General features: G+C 33.0%; 1 protein-coding gene across 1 annotated transcript in view; it reads left to right on the plus strand.

The window, feature by feature from the left end:
- LOC125497538 (uncharacterized) overlaps window positions 1–5,588 on the plus strand; it is a 45,869-nt gene extending 40,281 nt beyond the window's left edge. The window contains exon 2 of the mRNA XM_048644708.2: window positions 5,308–5,588. Within this exon, the coding sequence (XP_048500665.1) occupies window positions 5,308–5,380 (73 nt within the window). The 3' untranslated portion in view covers window positions 5,381–5,588. The remainder of the gene's footprint in view (window positions 1–5,307) is intronic.
- Window positions 5,589–23,953: the final 18,365 nt, after the last annotated feature.

Below are 23,953 nucleotides of genomic sequence, written 5' to 3' on the forward strand. Positions count from 1 at the left end.
CTGCTGCACGGCAGCTTTGTAATGTTGCAAAGTTTTATTTTTTTTTAAAAATTCTTTTGCCCTAATTTTAATAATTTAGGAAAGTTTTACCTCTTTTCTACCCTAGTTTACACTATAAATACCCTCTAATCCTTCACTTTCTCTTCACAAAAAAATATTGAGATTCCCTAAAGTGAGTGGTCTATTTGAGTAGTTTTAGTTTTCACCGAGGAGTTTTAGCGGAGGTTTTGTAAGTACCATTTTTTTTAAAGTTGTTTTAATTCCTAGTTTTTGATCTTTTGAGTTTATAAAAACATGTTTTAATTGTTTGAGCATGAATTTCTATAATTAGTTAGTTAGCATAATTTTCTTTTAGAGTTCATATATTGTTCATCGTTTTGATTAGAACTAGTTTATAATTAATAGGAGGATTTCGTTCGTGAACATTCCCTTACTAGTTGATTTTCTTGTTTCGTGAATTATCAAGGTACGTTTACGTGGCTTGATCTTTAATTATTATGTATATATTAGTTATGTGTTTTAATATAAATTATATGAATTGGTATATGCAATTGGTTTAATCAAACCTTCTTATCATTTAGGCTAGATAAAATTAAAGCTTGTCTTTCTCTTGCTTTGTTGACTCGTAGATATGCTAAACCAACCAAATATTGTTTTGTTTTTTTAGAAAAGTAAATAAAAAAAAATCAGTTTGCATGTATAATCCATTTTTTTATGAAGGAATCCACTTTTGCAAATCAGTGGCTTTGAGTAACTCAAAAATATTAGCATGAGTTTTAGTTTTAAAAGTTTAAATTATCTTTTTTTTAATTCCCTATAATTAAGTTTGTTTATCATAATATTTTATTTGAATTAAAGGAAAGGTTATCCCTATGTTATTCTGATTACAATCACTTGGCTTTATTCAAGAAGGGTTCTTCCAAGTCCACTAGTTGGAATCAAGGTTACTCCAATGTCTTTGTATTCATAAAGGGATACTAACTTGGGGGTGTGCACACTTAGGATCCGCGGATCAAGCTAAGGAAAGGGGTTTAAGTTAAGTTCTTATATTATTATTTTCCACTTTTAATGGAATTATTAAAGGAGATATATTCTTTGGTGTTAACGTGAATTTAATAATGGATTGATCTTATATTTTGTTATCACTAGAATTGTGAAATAAAGCATATTCATGAAAGTATGTGAATTATATATTTACAAGTTTACAAGTCTTGCACGTAATTGTACTCAGTATTTCAACTGAGTCGTATTTCCTATTTGTTTTGGCTTTGCCCTACTTTCCTTACGGGGAGTAGTTTGCAGGTCTATTGATGATTCATGATGCATGGGAGGAACCTTTTGGGATCATTAGAACTAGATCACTATTTTTGTAGTCTTTAGACTTTTCGTATTAGTATTGTGGTTTTTGGATAATAATAATATTTTTTTTAAATAAAGTGAGAACTTTCCGCTGTATATTCTGTGTATTAAGTTATAGTATTGCCAAAATATATTTATATTTGGTGGTAATACCCTTAAGTTTCTCCAAGTATTTTACGAAAGTATAAGTTTTTAAAGTGGAGAAATTTGGGGGTGTTACACAAGTGGACTGCAAATGTGCAGAGTCCAATCCAAACTTATCGGACTGGATCATACTGAAAAATGTTTGTAATGGACTCTGACTCAAATTTTTGAGTCCAAATATTTTCAGACTAGATTTGGACTCACACCTTTGGAGTCGATTAAGTATAATCCAGCCTATATAATATATAATATATAATATATAATATATAATATATAATATATAATATATAATATATAATATATAATATATAATATATAATATATAATATATAATATATAATATATAATATATAATATATAATATATAATATATAATATATAATATATAATCATTACAAGAAATTATTTCAAAGAGGGCAATATTTATCAATCAAGGAGGGCAATTAGCTATTTGCCTTGTCTAATAGTATAAAAAAAGGCAAATAAAATTCCCCCTTTTTGATAATAAATAAGAAGACAATTTGATCATTTTGTCCTATTTGATATCACCTAAAAGGGCAATATTAAATTTGCCCTCTCTAATATTACCTAATAAAACAACTTCATAAATTTGCCCTTTTAAAAGACACCTACTAAGGCAATTTATTTGTTTGATATCTTTGAAAAATTTAAAGGACAATTTAAACATTTTGCCCTCTTTGAAATATATTAAAAAGGCAGTTTATCTAATTTTGTCCTATTTGAAATTAACTAAGAGGGCAAAATAATGTAAAGTATTTGTCTTCACCAAAAAAAAAAGTAAACTATTTGTCCTCCTTGATATAAGTGAAAAAAAGAAAAAAAGTGAGAAGGAAGGGCCATAACATAATTTTTTTTTTTGACGGAAAGAAAAGGGATTTCATTAATATTTCGCCAAACGGCACTTACAAGCCATTTTTGAAAAACATAAAATTCTAATAAAAATACATACCACCCTAGAAATGTAAACATCGCAGATTTGACTTAATTTTGCCAATAAAAATCTTCATCTGAAGCAATGCAATCTGTGAGTTCGCTCTGGTTCGGCATACGATCTGCAGATGCGGAAATTTTGGGATGAACGTACTCCAATAGTCTTCCATAATTTTACAAAAGTTGTGAAACCCTAATTCTTCAAAAACCAACACAATCAACATAGTAGAAAAAATCACCATCTAAAAGATGGGAACTTTTATTGAAAGCAAATAAATAGGATTTTTCGGGGCTTACCACTGGTTAAGATACCAGTGGTAGCCCCCAAGAAAAGGATGAAGGAAGAAGAGGAGGAAGAAAGAGAGAAGGAGAAAGCTTTGAAAAAGTGAAAACCCTAGCCGCGGAGGCTAGGAAGAAACCCTCCCAAGGAAAAACCTAGAGGGAACAAACTCTCTCTAGAAAACTAGAGAGAGAACCGTACTGTCTAGTTTCGGAGAAGTTCGGCCATAACATAATTAATAATTATGAAGTCCTCCTTGATATAACTAATGAACAATCATAAACGCTGATATTTTTCATCTCAGACAACACACAAAACAATTGAAGCTCAGCCGATTCGCTACTACTTGTTGAAGCTCAATTTTACGCAACAATTTTGTCACTATATTCAACCTAATCCATCAGATTGTTCGATTACTTTTGGAATCAAAAGCGAAGTTATTCGAAATCGAAGCTTATTGAATCACCATAACAACATATTTTCAATCTCCGCCTTTTCAATCCCAAGGTAAATACCTAATAACTTCTGTTTATGGTTCAATTTGATGAATAAAGTGTTTTATTATATCTGATTCAAATTTTTGTTTATATTTCGTTTTTTTCACTTTTCTATCCTTTATTTTTCTGAATGATTTTGCTTATGAGTGACAGATTTGTATGCTTGTATGTGTGTTTTTTGTTATTTTGGTGAACTTAGGTTTGGAATTTGAAAATCTGTGTTTCAATTAGATAAATTGTCGTGAACTTAGGTTTGGAATTTGAAATTATGTATGTATGTATGTGTGTGCGCGCGTGTGCGTGTGCGTGTGCGTGTGCGTGTGCGCGTGCGCGTGCGCGCGCGCGCGCGTGTGTATTAGGGTAGAATTTCAAGTTTAGTTTGGTCAAAGTCCGTGCAATTTGTTCGATCGACTTTGTTTCACTCGATTTCATCCTCATCTTTCTTTAATTTCACTTCAATTGATTCATAATTCAGGTTTATTTCCTTTCAATTAGTTTGTAATTAATTAATTATTCTTCTGATTTACTTGATCTTAAAATTATGTCATTGAATTTGTGTGGTTCACAAATCACAAATTTTCCATATAATCTTGTTTTTATTGATCTGAAATTCAATTTTGACTGCTGAATAGTGCTGACGCTAGCTATAAAGTGTTGATGCTGCTGAATAGTGCTTAATTCTCTTTGCCTTTGGTAGTCGAATTCATATGTTCACAGGATCTATAATCTGGCTGAAATATTCAGTTTTTATTCAAATCTAGTTCATTTATATGGTATTCATGAAGTGGAGCACGTAATTATTTGCTTAAAGCTCCACTTATTAGCTATACTAAGCTCAATATATTACTGTATTTTCACACAAGAAGCATATGATCTTGCTAAATAATGAGTATTCAACATTTCAATTGGATTCAGCTGCGTTCTGTATTGTAGTTATCGGATCAAAGCTATAGGATCTGATTTTCAAAAATGTAGATGTGAAGTCTATAATTGAGCTGATTTTTGTGCGATGTCGGTGTTAAAATTTTCTTATTACTAACCCTATCTGATGCTCTGTGCTATTGAACTCAATGCAGCAAATAGCAATCGTAATATGATGTAGTTCATTATTAATATTATTTCATTTTAGTCATCTTCAGCGTTCGTTTCTAATTTCCTTATGTTTTTGAGTTGCATAGGGATCCCCTCTGCATCTCATAAGAATTTTATACAAGTAAAAAACGTTAATGAGGAACCATGCATGCACCACTATGAAGTCAGGTCAACTCAATCTAGGCACATCGAAACAATGTCAATGGGAGTTTTATGGACATGGAAAAAATCATTGAAAGTAGAAAGCATTGTAGACCTTTTTCCTATATGTTTGTCCCTTTAATTTTTTCTTGTTAGCAGCTTAGCACTCATGTAGGTGGTCCATTTTGTTTTAGTGTTAATGCTAATTAACTGTTCATGCTGCTGGAGTCACTTTGACATTTTAGGGTTTTATGCTCCTTGTACTAGAATTGAGTATATATACATTATATTAAATTTCCAGAACTAGGCAAATCTGTCGTTGAAGACATGAGGTTAGTATTATGATATTATCCCCTTGAAAGAAAACAAGTCTGATTGCCTAACTTGTTTGATACTCCCTCTGTATTTTTTTATCTTTCTCACTTAGAATCTTGACACTATTCACAATTAGAGAGAATCTTTTAGATTTTTCTCAATATATAAGAAAAAATATAGTCATGTGGGGTCTTGTTTGATTCATCTCAATGAGTACTTTATTAATATTCAATTATTATAATTTTTACTAATATGTAATGAAAGATATTTAACGTAGAATAAGTGTATTGGCAAACGTGCAAAGTTAAAGTAGGAAAGATAAAAAAATACAGAGGGAGTAATTAAGAGGAAGCAAATCACCTTTATAAACTTAATTAGTGCCATTAAGAGTACCTATCATGTGATATTGTGATGCTTTATGTTTTCTATGGAAAGATTGCCTTTTTCTGAAACTCTCAATCTCATTCTTTGAATTCATATGCTGTGGAGAATTCCTTGGTAATGTATCATGCTTTTTCTTTGTTATAGGTGTCATGAGCCATGGAGGTACTATTGTGATGGAATCTCCTTCGACATATCTCTTTGTTCTACAGTTTATTAGCACATGACAACTTTGGCTCGAAACCAGCGCGTAATTGTTATCAAATGATTGTAGAAATGTTAGTTCACTTGAGCATTTTAGATGAGTTCACTTTTGATCCTAAACTTCCTACACTATAATTTAGATGAATAAATTATTTTAGTATATGTTGTTGCACTATCTCAAGTAAACATTATGTGAATATGATTTTGTTAAAACTTTAGTAAATCAGTATAATAATATTTTTTCCTTTGGTATTAGATTGATCTTCGATGCATAATGGTTTTTAGATAATGACTAGCAGGGCTTGACAAAGTAAAAAGAGGGTAATATTTTATTTTTGCCCTGCTTGATAAAATACAAAGAAGGCAATATTTTATTTTTGCCCCGTTTGATAAAGTACAAACAGGGCAATATCTTATTTTTGCCTTGTTTCTTGCAGATCAATAAATAAGACAATTGTGTTGGTCTTCCTTGGTTTTGAGCAAAGAGGGCAAAAGTATTGCCCTTTCTGATGATCATAGAGGGCAACTTTATTTGCCTTAGTTGATGAAGCAAAAAGGGTAAAATTTTTTGCCTTTTTTATTGGATCAAAGAGGGCAAAAACATGAGTTTTGCCCTTGAAACCTAATACAACGGGGCTACAAGGGCAACGGAAGGGCAATTTTAAAATTGCCCTCGTAGCCTATGAAGGCAAATTTTGTATCAAAGATGGCAATTTCAATTGCCCTCCTTGAAGCTATTTGTTGTAGTGAATATATAATATATAATATATAATATATAATATATAATATAATATATAATATATAACATATAACATATAACATATAATATATAATATATAATATATAATATATAATATATAACATATAATATATAACATATAATATATAATATATAATATATAACATATAATATATAATATATAATATATAATATATAACATATAATATATAATATATAATATATAACATATAACATATAATATATAATATATAATATATAATATATAATATATAATATATAATATACAATGTGAAACTATTGGGTCAGACCGTCTGACCCAATAGGTTCCGTCGGACGGGATGCTCCTCGTTCCCAGAAACATATTTAGGTTTGATGATCCACTGATAACTGCAACCTTTGCGATTTTCATGAAACCACTGAATTTAGGATCTGTTTTATTTTTGTTTTTTGGGAGAGAAAAACAGAGAGAGAGAAAGAGGAAGAAGAAGACGAGTGAGAAAATGAGAGGCTCCACCTGCAACATGAATACCCATAATATTTGTGTGTGGGGGTTTTGTCTTCAACAGCAACCCACTGGTAAGTTCACACATAGGCAAAACCTTGTTCTTGAGTTTCATATATCCTTCCGCTACTGATTTTGCTAAGTCAGTCAAACAATAACATGACTACATGAGCTGCTTTTTGCGCTAGTCTATTGTTTCTTGGCTTACATTTGTTTTTCCTTTCAGTTGATGTTGTTTTTCTTTCATTTAGACATTTTTACCTTTCATTTAGAGGTAACTTACTTTCATTTAGAGGTAAATGATATTATGGTTTTATATAGAGTTTTCTCCCCTATTTATGTGCTAAAAGTTGTGGTTATGGTGCTCTTAGGAGCCATTTGGTACTAACTCTCTCCATCTAGTTGTGGTTTGCTGTTTTGTATTGGATTGTAGGTTTTGGAAGCTATTACCTACTTTACATGATTGCACATTGGATTAGAGAGGTTAGATGCCGAGTTTCTAGATCCCGAGGATGATTTTCGGGACTTTGAGCAAAGGAAAAATAAGAAACGAGTTTAAACTGATCGACCCGACGGGATCGGGCGGCCCTGCCCGATCGGGCGAAGAAGCAGGTCCATAGTTCTGTTGCGGGCCCGATCGGGCGTTCAACGCCCAGTCGTGATTCGGTGTCTCGCCCGATCGGGCGAGTTGGCCCGATATCGGGCGCCCCTCCAGCTGCTGCGTAACACTATGTTATCAGGCCGCCCGATGTCATCGGACGGGTCAGCTCGATCTCATCGGGCGTTTGATGGTTTTTGGGTTTTTCCTTCGCTTTGGAACCCGATACCATCAGGCATCTTTGGCCCGATCGGGCGACTGACGAGACGCGGTTTTTTAATGAATACGGGCCTTTCTTTCGAGACTTTTGGCTATTGTTTTAGGGCTTGTATAAATAGAAAAATCCGAATTATTAGCTTTTATCTAGTTTTTATTATTAGTTTTCTCTAGAGAGTGTTTCAAGAACCTTAATTTAGTGCTTTGTGATTTCAATTCAAGATCAAACCTTTTGCTTGTTCTTAGTTCAATATAATTCGGTAATCTTTCTTCATTATTTCTTTGTTATTTCTTTCATTGTTAATTAGATTATTTTCTTAGTTATTTGCTATATTTCAAAGTATGAGTTTTTATATGATTCTTGTTATTATTTTCATGATTATGAGTGAGTAGTTCTATATCTAGAATTGTTGGGATCTATGTATGCAATGAGGGATTGATAGATTAGTTTGATTATCTTGTATTTCAACTGTTTCCTTTGATTGATTCTTCATGCTAGGATTATAAGTTAGGCCTGATTTATATTTCTATTGTTGCAATACTGAATCTACTTCGATAGGAGAGACACCGTATATGCTTTCAATAATTAGGCAAAGTGACCCTTGACTATGCGAGAGCGGCTGGGTGATCTTTGAGGGAGGTAATGTTCGAGAGAAATTACATGTGCCCTAGACAGTTGACTTTCTAGGTGGGTATTATTTATCCTTGATTTCCCGAATTGTATGCATAGTGCTCCATGATTCTAGTACTTTATTAATATATTTACACCTTCATATTTAATTCTACTATCTGCTTAGTTTAGTAACACAACCATGCATCTGATTTCGTTAGTGTAATATTAGAGTTCAGATACGATATTATAACTTCTCCCTGTGGATTCGATCCTGACTTCCCTGACTACTAGTTAGTGGACCTTAGGTTATTTTTGATTAGGTGATACGACTTTAGCCTATCAGTAAATTACTTTCATTTAGAGGTAACTTACTTTCATTTAGACGTAAGTTACTTTCATTTAGAGATAAGTTACTTTCTGGTAAGTTACTTTCATTTAGAGCTAACTTACTTTCATTTAGAGAGGTAAATTACTTTCATTTAGACGTAAGTTACTTTAATTTAGAGGTAAGTTACTTTCATTTAGAGGTAAGTTACTTTCATTTAGAGGTAAGATAAATAACTGAACTTAGAAGACATCCAACTGAAAAAAATCTAAAACCAACTGAACAAAAAAAAAATTAAGACTAACTGAAAAAAATGAAGACTAACTGAAAAAAAATTAAGACTAAATGTAAAAAATGAAGACTAACTGAAAAAAATTAAGACTAACTGAAAAAAAAATTAAGACTAACTGAACAAAAATTAAGACTAATTGAAAAAAATTTAAGACTAACTGAAAAAAATTAAGACTAACTGAAAAAAATTAAGACTAACTGAAAAAAAAAAATTAAGACTAACTGATGTGGTCCGACCAGTTGTATTGTGTCAGACGAGTCTGATACAATACCTTCTCGTATAAAATATATAATATAATATATAATACGTAATATTTAATACGTAATACATAATACATAATACGTAATGTATAATACATAATACATAATACATAATACATAATACATAATACATAATACATAATACATAATACATAATACATAATACATAATACATAATACATAATACATAATACATAATACGTAATACGTAATACGTAATACGTAATACATAATACATAATAAGTAATACATAATACATATATAATACATAATACATAATACATAATGAATTGCTCCGTTTCCTTAAGATCTTCCTTGTTACTGTTACTACAGATACCAATGAGAAATAATTTATGTGGGGTGTGGGGTGGGTAAAGTAGGAGGGAGAAAGGGGTTAAGATAAATAAACAAATAAAAAGAGGTTAAAGTTGAAGAGAGAAATGGAGTAAAATTGAATTAATAATGTAATAGTGGACCATATGATAACGACATGAGAGGGTAAAATGGGGAAAAAACTCCAAATAAGGAATAAAGTAAAAGAGGGAAGATCTTTTGGAAACGCTTTTAAACGGAAAGAGGGAAGATCTTTAGGAAACGGAGGGAGTAATACATAATACATAATACATAATATATAATACATAATGCATAATGCATAATGCATAATGCATAATGCATAATACATAATACATAATACATAATACATAATACATAATACATAATACATACTACCTCCGTTTCTTTTTAATTGTTACACTTTGACATTTTACACTATTCACAAATTGTATTTTGACCCTCGTTTGTGATTTATACGTGAATAAAAACATAGTCATGTGGGATCTTGTTAGATTCGTATTAGTATGTATTTTATTAATATGTAGTTTATATATTTTTTACAAATACAAAATTAGAGATATAAAGGCTTAAAGTAGTGCATCGGCATGCGTGAAAAGTGTAAGTGTAACAATTAAAAAGAAAAGGAGGTAGTAATACATAATACATAATACATAATACATAATACGTAATAAGTAATACATAATACATAATACATAACAATAACATATAACATATATAATAATAATAATAATAATAATAATAATAATAATAATAATAACTTTTTTTTGGTTTTGAGGCCTCTTTTCGAGAACCACTTTTTACCAGGACTTTAATTTAAAATGGGTGTATTCGGGGATTTGAAAACAATTGGAACTTCGAATAAGTCATTAGGACTCGTTTGGGACTCATGATCCGCCAGATGCATTAGATTTGGTAAGAATTCGAATTTTCTAGACCTTGTGAGTCTGGGGCAGTACTGGGTCCAAATTAAAATACACCGTTTTGGTTCTGGCCTGACCTACCCCAGACTTACCCATGTCATCCCTAGTTAGATTCGATCCGACAGAGATAATCGATACCAAATATTAGACATTTGTTTATTTTATTCAACTACATAGGTGACAAATGCTTAATGGGAACAATTATGAACTAATTAAACTAAAACATCATAGCAAGGGTTAAACTACTCTACCAAAGCATCTAGAGTTAAGTATCATAACGAACCAAAATCAATGGATTAGAATCCCTTCTCCTAAATAATCAAATAATATGCCACAGAGGAAGAATGTACCATTCGATTAACAATACCCTCTCCAGAGTATTAATGGCTTCTCTAAAGGCAATTAAATATATTCTAATGGAATCAGGCAAATTAAAGACATTAAGCACAACACTCTATACTTCCTAACAATCAATTCTACAAATTTACATGGAGAATTTCATGTCCCTGTTGAAATAATCACAACCATATTTTATTTCACTTGCTTTAGCTTTTCATGTTTCCAAAGGCCATGAGTACTTTGACTTATGCAGTAACATGGCCTACAACATTTTGCCTAGACCTAGCACAATCCTTCATAGCCCACGTTGTCTACAACCCGTGAGAACTTATCATTTCACGATTCACGGCATATGGGACAAATATTATGCGGTCTGGTGGAAAGTCAAAGAAACATCACCTAGTACTAAATTTGATATAGGTTGACTGGTAAATTTGGAAATACGACCTGATAATAGTTGGATCGACAACATTTGTCCAAATAATAATCAAAAATTTTGGAAACATGAATGGGAAGAACACAAAAATCGTATACAACTTCCAGTGACCCATCGTGAATATTTTGAGCTTGGTTAAGCGTGGTGGAATAAGATCAACATGTTGGATATCCTCACAAAAAATTGGTCTTGTCCGAGGAAAGTTGCACGATATTAATAAGAGGAATAATGCACTTATTGTGGATGTTCACGTATCATTGGTCAATATTGCCTAAAGGATATTCGGGTTTGCTTAACGAAGGACGGAAAGAACTTCTGGAAATTTCATATGCAATATAAGAAAAAAGAGAACGTATTGTGTCGGACTCGTCCGACACAACACTCTCATCGGACGAGCAACACGCGCGCGAGTTATGAAAGACCGAAAAAATAAAAAATAAAATAAAAAAAACACTTTCATCCCCTTCATCCGCTTCATCCGCCATTGTTCAAAAACAAAAACAACCGAAACATATCGAACAGATCCACTTTCTGCCTGCAATTAAATCTCATTTGAACATTCCACTACTCAAATCTAGTTCAACCAAGAATGTCAACCGAAGATTCGAATTCACAAATCGGAAGTTCATTACAAATTGATCTAAGCAATGAGAATACTGACAGAGATCTCACATTACAAATTGAACTAAACAATGAAAACCGTAACACATATATCACATCAGAAGAAAAAAAAAATTACATGAAGAATCGGCTGGAAAAGAAGATAAAGAAACAGGTGTATGTCTAAAATTAATTTTCAATTGCATTTACTCATTTTCAGTTAGAATTTCGATTGTATCAGTTAGTATGTATAAAATTAGCATTTACATTGCAACAAAAGTCTATTTTTCACTCATTAACTTCTTTTTCAGTTAGACTTATTTAATACTCAGTTAGACTTGTTTATTATTTAGTTAAACTTATTTTGTTTTCAGTTAATATAGTTTTCAGTTAGACTTATTTAGTTTTCAGTTAGACTTATTTAGTGTTCAGTTAGACTAATTTAGTTTTCAGTTAGACTTATTAACTCTTCAGTTAGACTTATTTACTCTTCAGTTAGACTTATTTACTCTTCAGTTATACTTATTTACTCTTCAGTTAGACTATTCATTTTCAGTTAGACTTATTTTGTTTTCAGTTAGACTTATTTACTCTTCAGTTGACTGATTCATTTCAGTTAGACTTATTTTGTTTTCAGTTAGACTTATTTACTCTTCAGTTAGACTTATTTACTCTTCAGTTAGACTTATTTAGTTTTCAGTTAGACTTATCTAGTTTAGTTAGCCTTATTTTAGTTTCAGTTAGACTTATTTATTTCTCAGTTAGATTTCTTTATTTTTCAGTTAGACTTATTTTCTTTTCAGTTGGTCCTTAATTTATTTCATTTAGTATAATGATTCTTTCATTTGATACTATTACAATTATTTTCAGCTACACTTGTTTATTTTTCAGTTAGTGCTTCTGTTCTTTCAGTTAGTGTCCTTATTTTTTGTCAATGAACTCAACAGCTGAACATGAATATCTCAAGTACATCAATGACGAGAATATCAGTAGCAGTTTAATAGGGAGACATGTTACAGATCACAAAGATGGTTACAACTTGTATCAAGCACACTCAAGAGCATTAGGATTTAGTATTAGGAAACAAACTCTAAGGAGGAGGAGAATTGATAATTCAATATACGAATTCTACTTGGTTTGCTCAAAGGAAGGAGCCTCAAAATCAACAAACAAAATAACAGAACCAAAAGAAAAAGACACACAACAACAACATGTTCAGATACCAGATGTTGAGCAGCCAACCAAGGAAAGAAAGGAAAGAGTAGTCAATGAAACAAGAACAGCATGCAAAGCCATGGTCAGATTTAAGCAAGAAAAACCTGGTCAAGACTTTGTTGTAGTAGCTCATGAGTTGCAGCACAACCATGAGTTGGTAATACAACAAGAAATACATCATCTGAAATCAGAAAGGAAGATAACTGAACAAAAAGGACAACTAATAGAAACAATGGTTGAATCTGGCATAAAGCCAATGCATGCATACAACTTTTTGTGTCATGAGGCTGGATCAGAAGAAGTAGTGGGCACACAAAAAGGGACCATCTAAACTATATCACACAGTACAGAACAAGATTGGTTGAAGGAAAGGATATGCAGAGCGTGTTGGATTTACTTCAGCAAAGAGCGGATGATGATCCTGCATTCTTCTACAGGCTGAAATTTGGGGAACATAACAACATTGTCAGCTACTTTTGGCGAGATTCAATGATGTTGGAGGACTTCAAAGCATATGGAGATGTTATGATATTCGACACAACATATAGGACAAACAAATATGGACTGATATGTGCACCATTTGTTGGCATAAATTGCCATTGGAAAACAACAATGTTTGCATGTGCTTTCATAACTAATGAAAAGGAAGAGAGCTTTGAATGGCTACTAGAAACATTCAAGAGAGCAATGTGCCAACAAGAGCCAAAGACAATTTTCACTGATCAAGATAAGGCAATGGGCAATGCAATTGAAAAGGTATTTTTCAGTTAGACTTATTTTGTTTTCAGTTAGACTTATTTAGTTTTCAGTTAGAGTTAATTATTATTCAGTTAGACTTATTTATAATTCAGTTAGACTTATTTAGTTTTCAGTTAGACTCATTAAGTTTTTAGTTAGACTTATTTACTTTTCAGTTAGACTTATTTACTCTTCAGTTAGACTTATTTACTCTTCAGTTAGACTGATTCAGTTTTCAGTTAGACTTATTTTGTTTTCAGTTTGACTTATTTACTCTTCAGTTAAACATGTTTGTTTTTCAGCTAGTCAATATAGTGCTTCAGATAGACTTGTTCGTTTTTCAGCTAGTATATATAGTGCTTCAGATAGACTTGTTCGTTTTTCAGCTAGTCTACATAGTGCTTCAGATAGACTTGTTTGTTTTTCAGATAGACTTCTCCGTTTTTCAGCTAGTCTATATAGTGCTTCAGATAGACTTGTTTGTTTTTCAGATAGTCTAAATAGTGCTTCAGTTGACTTCTTTATTTTTCAGTTAGACTTCTTTATTTTTCAGTTGGTCTTCTTACTATTTCATTGTTTTCCAATGAGACTAAAAATATTCAGTTACAATTTACATTGTTTCAGTTACACTACTTCATTTTTCAGTTACACTTTTTCATTTTTCGGTTACACATCTATATTTTTTAAAAAAAGTAAAGAAAAACAAATGAAAAACACCAAAAGAAAGGTAGAAATGTCTAAATGAAACAAAAACAACATCAACTGAAAGAATATACGAAGCAACTGAAACAATACTAGAATCAACTGAAACAATACAAGAATCAACTGAAGGAATATAAATATCAACTGAAAAACAACATCAACTGAAAGAATACAAGTAGCAACTGAAAGAATACTATAATCAACAGATAGAATATAAATATCAACTGAAAAACAACAACTGAAAACATATGTGTATAAAACAACAAAAACTGAAACACAAACCCTAACAACATGAAATAAATACACTAATAAACTGAAAACATCCAAAAATAGAAAAATAAATATCTCAACTACACTAAGAACTTGAAATCTACCTTGGATCATAATCACCATCTTTCTCTTTCTTCTTCCCAGCAGTAGACAGTGCCAAAAATTTTCCTGAAGATGCGACACTCTTCACCTTCTTCAACTTCGGGCTACATTACAATTACAACAAAAAAACGCTAAAAATTTGAAAACAAAAAAAAAATTTGCAGCAAAAATCAAACGAAATTATACCTAGAATCATCATCTCTGATCCTCTTCACCATATTTAAGATGCAACAGTAATGAATTACGAACAAAAAAACACGCTAAGTTTCAACAGCAGAGAAGCAGAAAAATTCTAGAAATAATCAGTAAATAATATATCGGTTTCTTTGAAAAGAAGAAGAATCAGTTTTAAAACTAGCGAGAATCAAGCAGATATCCAAAAAACAGTTTCAAACTCGAAAAAAGATAATGACCTAATTACCGTTAAATGTTTTTTCTAAAAATAAACAAAACTGCTGATCAACAAAACAAATATGAAAAAAAAGCCCGCGCGTTTTTGATGGGTTAAGCCCGTCCGACGGAAGGTATTGGGTCAGACGGTCTGACCCAATACTTTCACAAGAAAAAAACCTTGTCAATCTAAAAGAATCACAAATTCATATCCCTTTATAAAATTCCTAATTATAGGGGTGCAAGTGGACTGCAAATGTGCAGAGTCCAATCCAAACTTATCGGACTGGATCATACTGAAAAAAGTTTAGAACGGACTCTAACTCAAATTTTCGAGTCCAAATATTTTCAGACTAGATTTGGGCTCACATCTTTGGAGTCGAATAAGTATAATCCAGCCTATATAATATATAATATATAATATATAATATATAATATATAATATATAATATATAATATATAATATATAATATATAATGTATAATATATAATATATAATGTATAATATATAATATATAATGTATAATATATAATATATAATGTATAATATATAATATATAATGTATAATATATAATATATAATGTATAATATATAATATATAATATATAATGTATAATGTATAATATATAATATATAATATATAATATATAATATATAATATATAATATATAATATACAATATATAATATACTACCTCCGTACTTTTTTAGTTGCACCATTTGGTTTGGTGGCACTATTCATCAATCAACTTTGTTAAGTTATCTCGCATTATTATATAAGAAAAACCATAGTCAAGTGGGGTCTTGTTAGATTCGTCTCAATGCGAGGATTCCAAATATCAAATTTTTATATTTTTTACTTGCACCCAATAAGAGATATTAACGTTCAAAGAATCGTCTCGGCAAATGTGAAAAAGCAAATGGTGCAACTAAAAAAATACGGAGGTAGTATAACATACAATATATAATACGTAATATATAATATATAATATATAATATAGTACGTAATATATAATACGTAATACATAATACGTAATACATAATGCATAATACATAATACGTAATACGTAATACGTAATACATAATACATAATACATAATACAATATACATAATACATAATACATAATACATAATACATAATACATAATACATAATACAAGGGCTCCCGAACTTATTGGAAAGAAAGCGGTAGCAACACTGACTTCGTTTTAAGACAAAAGAAGATTAGCCTTTATTGAAGGATTTTAAGGGAGGCGTAGCTTCGTCCTGCCTTAGAACCGAGTTCCCTTCGGTGTAATCCTTGATACGCTCTATGGCAGCGCGAATGCGCGCTTCTTTCCTGGCAGGATCCAGTGTTCTAACACTCCTCAAAAAGAGGTTTAGCACTCTACGGCGCTCTTCCATCTCATTTTGCAGTTGCCCCATTTCGGCAGCAATTGCATAAAACCTATTTGCAGCATCCATAGCCATACGTACAAGTAATCAATTTATTTTATTTGAATTTCATGAAGTGAGGACACTTATCGAGCCTCCATTTATAGAGTGGTAGAGGAGTCTTGCCATGCAGTACGAATTGCATGGCAGCCCTAATTCTGACTACTATAACCACGTTGTCTGTATGAACAAACAAACTTTGCAGAATTGTTTCACCTAATCGATCGTGGTGAGGTCAGCAATGGATTCGGCGGATCATCCACGTCACGAATTGGATGGCAGGCCCAATTCTAACTAGTTATCCGCACTACTTTTCTGCAGTTCAAATACTCTAATGCCTATTTAGTGAAAAACTGGCTGGCTCTGGCTACCTTGCGGAGCAAACAAAAGATCCCCAAATCACACTGCCTATATGAACAAACAAGCTTTGTACAACCAGCTTACGTGGAAAAGATTCCATATTCTATGCCAATGGACTCGTGACATCCATGTACTGAGTCGTCAAATGAGCCACGTTAATAAAGCCCAAGCTTATACGCATTGGCCCACAGGGTGCCCCAATAGGGCCCGAATAAAAGACCCAAGCCTACATGTACATGGACCATCCTACAAATTAAGACTTGGGCCTGTTTCGATGAAAGACCACAGAAGGGAACAAGCCTACCCATCATCAAAGCAAGCCCAAATGCTTGAATGACCTCATTGTCGCTTCATCCCTCTCCTTTCAGTCGAGTATCTTGAAACCTCTCGAAAACTAGTTTCTCAACCCCACATTCTATGCTTTGCCGCTCTTGGCTCAATCTGAATTGGTATGATTTTCAGTACAGGACGTAAGCATCATGCATGGGTGGGAGATGGAAAGGAAGAAAGGTCGCTCTTTGGTCAACAAAACAAGCGAAGGTCTTGACCTGGAAGGATCGAAGAGAGCGCTAGTAGATCGAGCTGTAGGTGCATGGACTTGTGAAAAGGAAGAGAAAGAGAGCAACTCCTTTCACAGCTCGTCAGTAATACCCCTTAGTTACTTCGCTTTCCTTCTACTAGCCCGAAGGGAAATAGAAGAGTATAAAAGTGGAATATCATGAGTGTTCATAAAATGATTTTACTCTACACCCTCAATCCAATATCTACTAATAAGCTAACTGGAAAGCTTCAAAGTGGTGAAGGAATCCAATTACAAACCTGAAAGGTCTTAGCTTCAAAACGATTTCACCTCCGAATCGAACCACATCATGGCATGTATATCAACAGGTCTGAATGAGACTTTGTTGGATTGACCATGATTCTATATACATAGAATGTGATATCCCTATCTAATGGGTTTGACATATGAGGTTCGAAAGTCTCGTTTTGAATTACTGAGATTGGCCTTTTGATCAAGGCATCAGATCAGGAAAGAGGGGGATGAATGAGAACACTGACGACCTTCTCTCACTTCGCTACGGGCCACCTATGCTTTGCCTTTCTATCATTCTCCTTGGGTCTCTATTGATGTTTAATTGACTGAACTTCCACCTTTGCTAAGTGAAGCAGCTAGGCTCTTATGTTGTAGCCAGGAGCTATTTTTCACATGGTAACACAAAAAGAAAGAAGGCGCGAGCCGATGAGACGGTCAAGGCTTACAAAGAAGCTTAGAAAGAAGTGTCGTTGTTCGCCGCCATGGTTCTATGTTCAGGGCTCAGCTCATCTGGGATGAAGGGAGGTTTTCTTGATGACATGGCGGGCTCCAAGCTACACCCTTCTCTGCTACCAAATCATAGATCTTCCAGGGAAGACCAAAGCAAATGAGCTCACTCGATTCGCGTCTGATCCTCTATTCTATCTCATAGACTGATGTAGAAAAGAAGTCACTTAAGGTTCACAGATCTGAGCCAATAGGCTCAGGTTCGAAGATCTTAGCCTTTAAAGGCTAAGGTTCGAAGAGATTAGTATAGTATATGCTAAGGAAAGATCCGGTGAATTCGCGACATTAGCCAGCCGCTTAGATACTAAACCCTAATAGCCAATTGCAACCAAGACTTGCGAATACTCATGTTCTTTGGTACCCTGCTAAGGGTGGGTCAATCCTACTAAGAACCATGCTAAGGCTTCGGGCGAGCAAATGAACTAATGGGTGATAGGGGCGTACGAAAGTGACAGAAGATCTGTGTAAGGGCATGCGGAGTTGGAACCTCATTGGCTTGGCTTAAGAATGCAAACTCACTTTGATAGCCGATTTCATAAAAGATGATTCTTTCGTATAAAAGGTATCCTACCGATCGGAAGTCTTCGTTGGGACCCTTTCAACCATCTTCCTTTTGAAAGAAAGCTAGCATCCTCCCTTACTTCATTTCTTTAATAAGAAAGAGCGCTAGCGAGCTTCTATTCTCTCCGTAAAGTCACCGCCATACTAGTTATCTTAACCCGAACAACTGGACCTTACCTACTCACTCTTAAAGAAAACGAATGAAGTACCGAGCCGGAAACCTAACTAGGAATCAAACTAGCCTTCTCCCTTATTTCTTTTATGAACTCACTGACTCCTTTTTCCTCTCTTTCTTGTCTCCCCTACTTCGTTCCTTTCCTATTGTTGAGTGACTTAAGCGAGTCTGTTTCGTTCCTCTTTCTTAAAAGAGTGGCTAATTCCACTCTTCCCTTCTTCCGCCTTGGCTGGTTGCTGGTTAGTTTGAGGATTCTCACTTCCCTTCTTCGAGCATAGCATGAACGGCGTCAGACATCAAGAATAAGGTACGTCAGTCATTTTCCTGTTAAGGAGTGAAACCACTCGACTGTAAGGAGAGGGCAGGTACGTGTAGTCACTCATAGCTGGCTATATGAGTAAGTACGTACCTACATTGACTACGTGAAAGCAATAAGACTCTTAATCGCTCGTATCCCATACCCATGGGTTACTTCACTGGTACAGTAGATAGTTAAGAAAGAGAGCTTAAGGTGCCAACATATAATCTCTTATATGTAAGGTAAAGGCGTTAGCTCCCCTCGCTTCGCTCGACTTGCTTCGTTTCTTTAGCAGCTACGGAAGAGCTTGCTCGTGAAGTCTCATAGCCAGATCCCTCTCCCTACCTACGATCGAGTATCTTCTCACCTCTCCTTTCACTCGAGTCACTTCTTTATGCCCTTACACGAGACGCAGATAGCGAGCAGACATCTAGATTCTTACTGAGAAAACCACCTTTCTTTCTTCATATGGGATTCTCCACATGAGGAGCATTAGAAGGCCATATAGAGCCAAATAGAATAGAATATAAATTCTACATGCTCGGGCAGAAAAAGGACCGGGGTTTAGCTCTTTAAAGTCCCCAGAAGGATAAATAAACATTCTTTTCCTCTCTTTCCAGACGTCTCATCCCTTTCTTCTCCTACCTCTTTAACTAGTAGAAAGGTCTCGCTTCCTCTTCCTTTGGCCGAGTGAGTCAAGCTTCCTGTAGGAAACTAGGAAACAAACTGGTAAATTGCTCTTCTATCTTACTGAATCACTCAACTTAGATTCCTGCATCGTTTGCATACATCCCCTGTCCGGTCCGGGATAAGGGCTTGAAGGCGAAAAAAACATTAGCAGCTTCAACCGAAGAATGGGATGAATTGCTCCGTTTCCTTAAGATCTTCCTTGTTACTGTTACTACAGATACCAATGAGAAATAATTTATGTGGGGTGTGGGGTGGGTAAAGTAGGAGGGAGAAAAGGGTTAAGATAAATAAACAAATAAAAAGAGGTTAAAGTTGAAGAGAGAAATGGAGTAAAATTGAATTAATAATGTAATAGTGGACCATATGATAACGACATGAGAGGGTAAAATGGGGAAAAAACTCCAAATAAGGAATAAAGTAAAAGAGGGAAGATCTTTTGGAAACGCTTTTAAACGGAAAGATGGAAGATCTTTAGGAAACGGAGGGAGTAATACATAATACATAATACATAATACATAATACATAATGCATAATGCATAATGCATAATGCATAATACATAATACATAATACATAATACATAATACATAATACATAATACATAATACATAATACATAATACATAATACATAATACATAATACATAATACATAATACATAATACATAATACATAATATATAACAATAACATATATATATAATAATAATAATAAAAAAAAAACTTTTTTTTTGGTTTTGAGGCCTCATTTCGAGAACCACTTTTTGCCAGGACTTTAATTTAAAATCGGTGTATTCGGGGATTTAAAAATAATTGGAACTTTGAATAAGTAATTAGGACTCGTTTGGGACTCAGGATCCGCTAGATGCATTTGATTTGGTAAGAATTCGAATTTTCTAGACCTTGTGAGTCTGGGGCAGTACTGGGTCCAAATTAAAATACACCGTTTTGGTTCTGGCCTGACCTATCCCAGACTGACCCATGTCATCCCTGGTTAGATTCGATCCCACACGTAGATAATCGATACCAAATATTAGACATTTGTTTATTTTATTCAACTACATAGGTTACAAATGCTTGATGGGAACAATTATGAACTAATTAAACTAAAATATCATAGCAAGGGTTAAACTACTCTACCAAAGAATCTAGAGTTAAGTATCATAATGAACCAAAATCAATGGATTAGAATTCCTTCTCCTAAATAATAAAATAATATGCCACAGAGGAAGAATGTACCATTCGATTAACAATACCCTCTCTAGAGTATTAATGGCTTCTCTAAAGGCAATTAAATATATTCTGATGGAATCAGGCAAATTAAAGACATTAAGCACAACACTCTATACTTCCTAACAATCAATTCTACATATTTAAATGGAGAATTTCATGTCCATGTTGAAATAATCACAACCATATTTTATTTCACTTGCTTTAGCTTTTCATGTTTCCAAAGGCCATGAGAACTTTGACTTATGCAGTAACATGGCCTACAACATTTTGCCTAGACCTAGCATAGTCCTTCATAGCCCATGTTGTCTAGAACCCGTGAGAACTTATCATTTCACGATTCACGGCATATGGGACAAATATTATGGTCTGGTGGAAAGTCAAAGAACATCACCTAGTACTAAATTTGAATAGGTTGACTGGTAAATTTGGAAATACGACTGATGATGTTGGATCGACAACATTTGTCAAAATAATAATCAAAATTTTTTGGAAACATGATGGGAAGAACACAAAAATCGTATACAACTTTCAGTGACCCATCGTGAATATTTTGAGCTTGGTTAAGCGTGGTGGAATAAGATCAACATGTTATAAATCCTCACAAAAAATTGGTCTTGTCCGAGGATAGTTGCACGATATTAATAAGATGAATAATGCACTTATTGTGGATGTTCACGTATCATTGGTCAATATTGCCTAAATGATATTCGGCTTTGCTTAACGAAGGACGGAAAGAACTTCTGGAAATTTCATATGCAATATAAGAAAGAAACCTTGTCAATCTAAAAAATCACAAATTCATATCCCTTTATAAAATTCCTAATTATAGGGGTGCAAGTGGACTGCAAATGTGCAAAGTCCAATCCAAACTTATCGGACTGCTGGATCATACTGAAAAATATTTGGAATGGACTCTGACTCAAATTTTCGAGTCCAAATATTTTCAGACTAGATTTGGACTCACACCTTTGGAGTCGAATAAGTATAATATATAATATATAATATATAATATATAATATATAATATATAATATATAATATATAATATATAATATATAATATATAATACGTAATACATAATACGTAATACGTAATACGTAATACATAATACATAATACATAATACATAATACATAATACAAAATATATAATACATAATACATAATACATAATACATAATACTTAATACATAATACAACTACATAATACAAAATACATAATACATAATATAAATACATAATACATAATACATAATACATAATACATAATACATAATACGTAATATGTAATACGTAATACATTATACGTAATACGCAATATGTAATAATACGTAATACATAATACATAATACGTAATACATAATACATAATACATAATACATAATACATAATACATAATACATAATATATACATAATACATAATACATGATACATAATACATAATACATAATACATAATACATAATACATAATACATAATACATAATACGTAATACATAATACATAATACATAATACATAATACATAATATATAACAATAACATATAACATATAACATATAACATATAACATATATAATACATAATACTAACATATAGCATATATAATACATAATACATAATATATAATACATAATATATAACATATAAAATATAATATGTATATTTTAAAACAATTCTTTGACGTTTTTGTTGAAATTTTAGACTTTAAAGATGTTTGTAGTTTTGTGGAATTGATGTAATGAGCCCAAATTTTCAAATATCAATTATTTAATGATGAGAAAATATTGTGAATCTAAATAGGAAAAAACATATATATTATATGATAACCGGACTAGATTGGATTCGAACTCAAGAAAATGTTTTGAATTGGACTGGACTCAAAAAAAATTTGGATCGGATTTGTACGTAATTTCTCGAGTTCAAAACACCTTTGTACTGGATTTAAATATGGCGAATTCCAATCGAGTTCAATCCACTTACACCCCTACCTGTTTATGTAACATAATTAACAAAATATATTTTCTAGAAGCTATTTTTATTATATAATTGTTTTCTTTGTACATTACGGAGCGTAAAATAAAACATATCAAAGAAAAAAGTGACAAGAGTAGTTATGATAGCTTAATGTACTTTGTGCTATGTACATTAGGAAATTAATCAATGCTAAAATGCATTAATATCTGAATTTGGAAAAGCATATTAAAGCAACATTAATTGAGACTTGAAAAAATAATTTACTTACTACTAAAGCTCTTCTAGAAAAAGACACATGTCGAGCTTTGGGAAAAAATTTGAGAAATTCTATATGGTGACCCTCAACTTTTTTAAATTATATTTGGTAGACAATTTGTATCTTTTCTCTATTTGGTAACCCTCTATTCTATTTTTCTTGTTTTCTTTAACCTTACTGCATTTTAAAATCATTTTTAATTAAAAATTTGATTTTACAATTACAAAAAACTTATTTTGAAATTTTTTTAAAAAACATCCCCCACCATAACCACCCATCCTACCACCCCCTACCCACCATCACCCCCTTCCCCCTTCACTGCCAGCCACCATCACCCCCTTCCCCCCTTCACTGTCAAAGCGTCGGACCACCCTCTCTGCTGGCACCCAGACTTCCTCCCCTGCCGCCGACCGTAACCTAGCACCCACGAACCCTCCCCAACCCTCTTACCCCCACACCGACTAGCCGCCGCACCTCCCTCTTTCTCCTCTAACAAAACCGAAACCCACCACCTTCCACACCATTTCAGACCACCAACCTCGAGCCTTCCGATTTTCACCACCCATCCACCCCCTCCGATCCTAAATTGCAACCTGTTCTTCGGCAAAGGAGAGAGAGGGAGGTGCGACACTGGTCGGAGCGGGAGGAAAAATGGTCGGGGAGGGTTCGTGGGTCCT

The sequence above is a fragment of the Beta vulgaris genome, chromosome 5 (assembly GCF_026745355.1).
Source record: "Beta vulgaris subsp. vulgaris cultivar EL10 chromosome 5, EL10.2, whole genome shotgun sequence".
NCBI lineage: Eukaryota > Viridiplantae > Streptophyta > Magnoliopsida > Caryophyllales > Amaranthaceae > Beta > Beta vulgaris.